Source organism: Patagioenas fasciata, chromosome 9 (assembly GCF_037038585.1).
Source record: "Patagioenas fasciata isolate bPatFas1 chromosome 9, bPatFas1.hap1, whole genome shotgun sequence".
Lineage (NCBI taxonomy): Eukaryota > Metazoa > Chordata > Aves > Columbiformes > Columbidae > Patagioenas > Patagioenas fasciata.
In genome coordinates, this window is record NC_092528.1 from 4,747,443 (window position 1) to 4,755,793 (window position 8,351).

General features: G+C 40.5%; 1 protein-coding gene across 1 annotated transcript; it reads right to left on the reverse strand.

Annotated features, from left to right (window-relative positions):
• Positions 1-404: 404 nt before the first annotated feature.
• LOC136105122 (uncharacterized protein C12orf50 homolog) lies at positions 405-8,009 on the reverse strand. Its single transcript, XM_071812827.1, has 9 exons — positions 7,959-8,009; positions 7,116-7,290; positions 5,480-5,650; positions 4,400-4,477; positions 4,069-4,182; positions 3,452-3,568; positions 3,046-3,249; positions 1,538-1,606; positions 405-620 (listed from the first exon to the last, which is right to left on the reverse strand). Coding segments are annotated over exons 1-9 (981 nt in total). The 3' UTR covers positions 405-618.
• Positions 8,010-8,351: the final 342 nt, after the last annotated feature.

The following is an 8,351-nucleotide window of genomic DNA, read 5'->3' on the forward strand; positions in this document are numbered from 1 at the left end:
AAACTCATTTTAATAAAAAGCAGGAAAGGTCATGAATATGTATAGGCATTCCTGGGGTCATTATGAATATGTAATACCTTACTGTATTTAAACACACTTCTTATTGTTAAGAGTGTGCGTGTTGGGCGGAGCGAATCCCCCGCGCACCCAGCGCTGTTTTGCTTATGCTCTAATGAACACATGTTTAAAAAAATACAATTAAGGAATTGGATTAAACGTTGTTTATCTATAGAAAAAGCGTAAGTTATTTATTTCAACATTAAAAGTTCTCTGAAAGTCCAAAGTAAACCTGATAGTATCTATTCCTTTTATTCATTGTGCATTAAAAAATACTCTGTAAATATAATTTCAATTATCAAACTTTCAAAACAGATAAAATTCACTGAATATATTGAAGACCTTTATATGTGACCATACAGAGAGTACTTTTTAAGTTTCCATTTCTATCAGTTCTGAAATGTTACAGTGTACTTCCTGCATCCTATTTTTTGAATTTGCCACGTTTTCATCTTTAGGTTTTCCCGTTGATTTTCTTGTAAACTAACACACTCATTTCATCTCTTTCTCATGTCTACGCGTCGTTCTCCTTTGTTATTTGCTTCCGAGTCTTCTTGGCTCCTCTGTAAAAATAGATATACATAACGTTTTGTGCATGATTTATTAGAGCAAACCTATATACTTTTTCAGAAACATTTTAAAAATTAGACTTTCAACAGTTCTATAGAAGCAACAGGAAAACCAATCATCCCACTACAATTCATCCATGCTTGAAAATCTGCTCTAGTTTTTTTCCTCTAAAACCTTCCCCAGCAGATCTGGTGCTTGCACAAAGAACCCAAATGCAGCAGCAAAGCGGGTGGAGGGATTTCACAAGGTGGTTTCTGAGCCACCCGCTCTGGACCGATCTCCCAGAGCAAGCTCGTACTCTCCAAGCACTGATGGGGCCATCCAGAAAAAAGTGCGACTGACCATCTGGTATAGAACAGAGCACCAGTGAAATGATGAACTCAAGAAAGGGCAGCGCTCAACAGCCTTCAAACTGAACCTCTTTTCCCTTCCAGGGAGAACTTTCAGTGAGAGACAGAGGGCCAAGAACTCTAAGGACACCGTGCTAGTCCACATTTCAAACCGTGCGACTGCAGAGCAAAGCCCCCGTAACAGCTGCGGGGAACACGGAGATGGGCGATGAGAAGGAACCGTCGCAATGCAGCACAGAGTGCAGACCCAGGCTCTGGCCATTGCTACAAGGGACATGAGACAGAGACTCTAATGTTTTGCTTTCATATCAGTGATACTGTAAAACATCAGGTGTCACGGGTGAGTCATCCAGTCAAAATTACATGTCTGCAAACAAACGGCACTGTTCTCTGTTCTTTCAAATGACTCAGCATTGCTTAGAACCTGGTGGATTTTGGCAGCAAAAGCTTTGAGACCAACTTCACATTTTCTAGGTGGGGAGAGATGTTGCTTTTGCAAAAAAGAAGTAGTTGTAAAAATATCTCTCAAGCAGTGACCCGAATGGTTGTTTTAAACTTACAGTGAGCATTTTCACGTGGATTTCTTTTCCTCCAACGTGGTGCATTGTAAAATCCTGAAGTACATTTGTCTGTCGAATAAACATAAACATTGTTTCTTAATTTCAGCTACAATTTCAGGAAAGACTCTCTAAGTCTGATATGTGAATTAAATACTGTATCAGTTGAAGTATCAATGAAAGCATCCAGTGAATCATGCATCATCTCTGGAATACAAGCCAGTGTTAAACACGGACTTGCTCCAGTACGTTATTGATCGTGTGTAATCTTGCAGCATTTCCTCAGCTCACGGATCTCCCAAAGGAGGCGATTCCGCCACGGACCCTGCGACTTGAACAAAGTCAATATTCCGGTGTTGAAAATCTTCCCAAAGGCAGCAATTGCTGTTCAATTAAACAAATCCATAGTGCAATCTCCTCTTTTATCCCTGCTTGTGCAAGCACTCGATATAAGGCAATGGGATGTTTGTGTGCTGGCAGCTGACTGTGCAGCAGAGTAAGCTGCCCAACGACTGTTTTCTGTGAAATTTGGCTAAAAATATTAATTATCTTGTTTTCTGTTAATTCCATCTTAATTACATGAATTCAAATCATTAATTGCAAAATAATCCTACAGTTTTCAGTTCAAACACAACAGGTAAGCATTACCACAGTTTTCCGTTTGGGTCAAAAATCTTCTGTTTGTGTCAAGCTGATGCTTTGGTTTGGAGCATTTCCCACCATATGGCTCAGGTGCTGCTGAAAGGAAAATTGGCAACAGCGGTAATGGTGGTTGTTATGACAAAAATTAAGAATGTTTCCTCTGTGATCTCTATACCAATGTGTCCACATTTAGCCACAGCAAACATTAGAAGAAAACAAACAAAGAGACAAACAAACCCAACCCAAACACACACAAGGATTAATGCCAAGATGCGGCAGTGATGCTGAGATTCATTGAACTTAACTGCATTCACGGTAACATCGCAGATAATCTCTCTTAAGGAGGTTCCCTTTATTGAAAATTCGAGATAGGGAAGCGTCTCAAGATGGAGATTAGGGACAGCTTAAGCGAGATGACCGAAACTGGTAAGATGGAATAACTTTCTTCACTTATGATTATTGAAATTATTTACCACTAAATTTCTACTTGAAGTGGCAGATTAGAGAGTTAAAAATAAAGTGAAAGATGTAAAATTATGGTCACATCTGGAACAGATTTCCAAAAAGAAAGATACAGGACTTTGAATCCCACCTGTAGGCTCTTGTCAAATTTCTGACATAGTCCATCCTATCAAGAGGACAGCAGAGAGACGGAAAAAAGATGAATTAAAATATCGCCATGAATGAATGGAAAGAGAATGAATTCAGTCCCCTGTCCAACATAAAAAATAGAATAATAATAAAAAATAACAAAAAATTGACACAAAATAGATATCAGAAGTTTGGATAAGACCAAACTCCATGATTTTCCAAGATAATAAAATAATACTAAATATTGAAAATAATAAATCTATCACAATCAAACCCACCTGTAGACCCACTGAACTTTGGTTCTGGGGTGACATTTACAGTGCGGTAGAAAACATATGGTGATCTGCGAGGTTCCAAAGAATCAGAATCAGTCTTTCTGCCAGCGGCTCTCACATAAGGAACAGAAGAAGCAGTTTCCTCATCCTTATTTTTACGCCTTTGTTGGTAACTTGGTTTTACGTTGGGATCCGAAGAATGAATTCCTAAAAGTGAAAAAGCAAACAGAGATACAGAAATCTTGTGCTGTTACTCAGAATTTGACATATTACAAGGTCCTAGAGGCTGAAAACAAGATTGACCAAAAAAACCCAAGTTTTTTTGTGGACAGCCCAATTCAAATCTATTCAGTTATTTTATTTACAATAAGGTGTTCAGCAATGAGAAGCTGATGCCAAAGTACATTACCTCCATTGTCAAAGGATCGCCAGTTTCTGCTGGGCGTACGCTCCGCTGGAACTCTCCTTCCTGAGCTCTCTCCTCCTTTCTTTGTATTGCTCAGTGGTGCAGCAGCGTTACCATCCCCTGGAAAGGCAACAGAAAGAATGTGGGCCCTGCTGGTGTGCAAGCACAGGGAATGGCACTGCCATTCTCTTCCTCCCACCTCTGGGAGATAGTGATTAGTTTAGTGCAATTTCCTTTAACCTCTCCTCTTATATTCTTCTTTACATTCTCTTGGATGTTTGGATCGTGTCTACTGTAACTGATGTACAACTCTCATGGTCTCTGAGGTTAAAGAAAAGCTGCGGCTCCAAAGTAAAGAACGAGCTACAAATACCCTGCTCGTTCTTTAGCTCCTCACTTTTCATGAATGATATCTATGAATCCTATCTGATACAATTCATGGAATGGTTGTGTATCTCCAGATAGCACATGTAGGTTTTGCAGCCCATTTCTACCTTTGCATCCACAATCAACACAGGTAGTCACCGTGCCCGAGACACTATGTATGTATATATATGTGGGGAAAAAGAAATGGTAAACATTCATGGTAAATATTTTCTGAGAAGATTAATATTACTTGCCTTTCTGTAAGTCTCGCTCCATAGCTTCCAAGAGTAATATTTCCTTTTCCTGAGGTGAAGACACAGTTTCTGCTGATTGGTGTGCGTGAGGGTACTGGATCCTGTAATACTCTCCTAAACACAGCCAAAAAAAAAAATAAATAAAATAAAATATAAATAAAATAAAATAAAATAAAATAAAATAAAATAAAATAAAATAAAATAAAATAAAATAAAATAAAATAAAATAAAATAAATTAAATTAAATTAAATTAAATTAAATTAACAATTAAAAGGCTTAGTATATTGTCTTCATTGCTGTTTCGGAAAGACTGACTGATTTCATATTTACCAGTTTTAGAACATATTTCCTTTATGGTTCTTTCCTCTTCCATTTCTGCAGCAGTCTTAGGCACCCGATTAGAAACATCTGCAGGAAATGGTTTTAAAAGATTATTGGATATCTATACAAAGACCTTTAACAATTCCTAGTAATCATGTACCATCATGAATTTCATTTTGGTCACAGTGGGTTTTTTTGAATTTAAGCTCTGCTTCTGGACAGAACAATGATTCCTTAGTATCAGGTATTTCCAAGAGCAATGGAAGGGCAGGTACAACACATAGGAAGAAGCTAATGTTTGTGGATTTAAAACTATTCAAAACCATCCTTAGTGCTCATGTTCAACATAATCCTTCATTGACAAGCAAAAGGAAATCTTCTGACTAAACATGTCACCAGGGACGCTTGTCACAAAACCTCTGCCCACAGGTCCTATCCTGGAACATCTGCTGGCAGAGATGGTGAAGTGAGGGCTCCTCATCTGTCTCAGTTAAGGCTGCTGAGGTCAGCAAAGCCCCGGCTTTGATTTGGTTTGAATTCATGGGGCTCACTTCTACTGACCCCGGCTCAGGAAGCACTAACAGGGGGTCGTCCTCACTCTCTGGGAATGTGCAATTCATTCTTCCCCAGGAACCCCTCATCTCTAAGTGAGACACAGTCAACCGTTTGACTACTTTTAAAAAGCACAAAACCAAACCCAAAATATATATATAAATGCATAGATATTCCATTAATCTAGTGAAAGGTGTCCCCAAATTTAGAGAAAGTTTGAAGAGTATTTGATGGCCATCTGAATTGTGGATCACATCCTATGAGTTGTGGATCACACTTTAAACTTTATTTAATACAAAAGAGGTATGTGGATGATAACCGTATTGAAATATACAGGTAGGCATTTCACAGGAGTTAGAATGATGCCTCACGTCTGGTGACCACCACTTCCAACATTTTGGGATCAGCAGGAAACTATTTTCAAAACTTGCCAATAACTCTTTTCTAAATAGGTCGTGGTTATTATAACAAATCAGTTGTGAAGTGTAGATAAGACCCTATTCTACTTCTTTGTAGAAGAAAATATAATCTGTTTACAGTTCTCTTTGTCATCATCCCCTTCATCGTCCTCCTCATCTTCAGCATTGTTGAGGCTGATAATCAGTGGAGCATGAACTGGTAGGAAAATATTCTCCTTATTTCTGAATGATGCTTGCAGATGTGCTGGGTGCAGAGTCCTTTCTTGGCCACCCTCTTGCAATGGCACATCTGCAGAAAAGAACATGATTTTGTTAGAAGGGAACTAGAATATCAAACCCAGGTCAGACATGCAGGTACACTTTTGAACTCTTTATCATATTGAGGGGATCATCAAATAAGCAGATTATGACGCTTGGGAAAACTATTCTGCCAAGCTTGGCAAAAGAGCACCTTGCAACAACAGAAAGGATGAAAAAGCGCGGGTACTAACTCCTCTGAAAGAGCAGATAAAGCACTGCGGTGTATCATACTAAACCTATTTTAGTGACACGCCCGCGGATCAGATTTGTTGTATCTCACGCAAGAAAATGTAAGATCCAGCAGTTTAACTTAATAGTTAACTGTGTCACTGCCCAGAACAGCATAGTATCAGCTCTGGACAGTGTAAGCCAAGTCCACCTTAAATTGGTTTAACAGGATTTCTAAGTATTAAAAAGGACAAATGCAGTTAAAATGTTTGCAATGCTATTCTGGGACACATGGACTTTGAATGTATGCATTTTTCAGTAAAAAGCAAAAGGGTTGGATCTCTTTTCTCATTCTGATTGTTGGACATTTCTCTTCTCGAGGTTACCCATGTCCTTTGGGCCTCCAGGGCATCTTCTCTGACTCACAGCACACCCAAAATGTGCCTACGTTTTGTTTAGGAGAGCACCACCTACCAGGGGTCGCTGCTGTGGATGTGGGAACTGCAAAGAAAGCAGTGCGGGCACTCACAGAAACAGCACCAAGTTCTTGCCTTGCTTCTCTGGGGTTGGGGGGGCTCAACACACCCAGACAGGACACGCTACCTTTCCCTGGGAGAATTTCTGGAACACAGGCTCTTTGCTTCGGACCGGAGGTCTCTCTGGACTTTTCTCAGGACACCTGTCTCCAGCTCTGGAGCTCGGGCCCATGAACAACTCTAGTTTAGGCCCCTTGCTCCTGCATCTGTGACGACTCACGCTGCTCTCACTCCAGCTTCTGCCTGATTTCTGACACCTGTCCTGGTTCCCTGCGCTGGACACTTTCCCTGCTCCAGGTTCCAGCTGTCCAACAGGACTCCTGGAAGCCAAGAGCTCCTCTGAGAAAGGAATGAGAAAAACACCCAAAAAACAAAAACCAAAATCTTGAAATGGTGCGTTTTTATTTTCCAAACGTAATTTGATTTTCAGATATTATATAACCTTGCAAATGATTTCTGCAACATTTCTACTCTGTGGATCCTAGCAACCTAAATCACCACTTGTGACATCATCTTTCCTGCAACACGAAGATCCATAACACGACAGCTAAAAAAGTCACGTGGCAACACTATTCAAACACCAATACAATCCCTTCCTTTGCTCTGAACTCACTGTGGTAGCAGATCCTACGCCACTGATTTACCATGGTACACTTCGAACCTTCGTAGAGATTACTAAGCACTGCAAGGACATTCTTGTGCATGTGCTTACTCTAATGGACAAATAGTAGAGAAAATATTTTTACTCACTGCTGTTAGGTGGCAGGAAAAGTCCATTTATACTTCGAGGTTTGCTGTGATGGAAGGCACAACTGATCCTCATGCAGCCTGAGGATTGCTTTTCCCAGAAACACGGGATGTGGCTGTACTTCTGCTGCAGGAGAAAAGAGTTGTCATCAATTGTAAGCAGAACAACAAAAATGGACTAAATGGAGCAGTACACGGTCTGCTGCTGGGACCATATCACCAAGGTTTTGTGGGACCATGTTCTGGTATTTTAGAACTCTTAAAGTTATCTTAAGAGTTCTCATAAGCTCCAGATAACTCTAAAGTTATCCTGACCTAGGTCAATTGAACTTTCATGATGTCAAACTGTTACCAGATGAGGAGTGAAGCCGTTTACTTATTGTACTGCAGACTTTCCATGAGATGCTGGGAAGAAAGTTACTGAACTGACATGTGGTTGAGTTTCCTTTCCTGCACAACAGGATAATCAGGTCAATCCCAAATGAGATGAGCTGTACAAGTGCAAATCCTACACTAGACTCTCATGCCATTAATGGACATGGGTCCTTGGGAAATACGGAGCAGAAAATCAAACCCAGAAAGATGTCCAGCAAAAACTGAAAAACGACAAGTTTGGGAATTGGTGTTGCAGGACTGCTGTCATTGCAGCTCACATGAGAAATTCCCATGGTTCAGATGATCATTACCTCTTCTCACCACTTCCAAAAACCCGATATTTCATCTACAGATGTGGCCATGACCCAGAGAGACATATCAGCTTCTACGTTTACATAACAGACCTCCCTGTCAACACAGCTGTTTCAAGAAATCAAGCATCCAAAGCACTCTAAGTTCTACAGCATTTACCTGTGCATTTGAGGGACACTGGGAATGGTGGTTTTTTCCAACTTTGTTCATTTTTGCAACTCCAAATGCCAGCAGAAGGCACCAGCACGAAGCAGCTGGTGCCTCCTGCAGCCGGTCAAGTCAACCAAGGCTGTTGCCGGTCAGTATAGAATGTTACGTTTCAAAAGTTCCAACTGCTCCTCCAGCTCCTGATGTCACCATCATGGCGCCAGGAGACACGTCCAGCTTGGACATCTTCCTCCATCTCCATTGCTTCAGTGTAAATTACAGAAAATTGGGCTACTTCGGACTCTCCCATCCCAGTGTTTCTTTAACGAAAAATGGAACAAACCCGTTTGCCGGGGCTTAAATAATACCCAGCCCCTTGCTGAAGGAGCTGTGGCCTGAGGAACA

Coding starts and splice junctions, on each gene's coding strand:
- LOC136105122 (XM_071812827.1), bottom strand. CDS start 8,009: ATGAACAAAGTTGGAAAAAACCACCATTCCCAGTGTCCCTCAAATGCA. Junction 7,291..7,958: donor AGTGTCCCTCAAATGCACAG/GTAAATGCTGTA, acceptor TGCTCCATTTAG/TCCATTTTTGTTGTTCTGCT. Junction 4,478..5,479: donor GGATGATGACAAAGAGAACT/GTAAACAGATTA, acceptor CATTTCCTGCAG/ATGTTTCTAATCGGGTGCCT.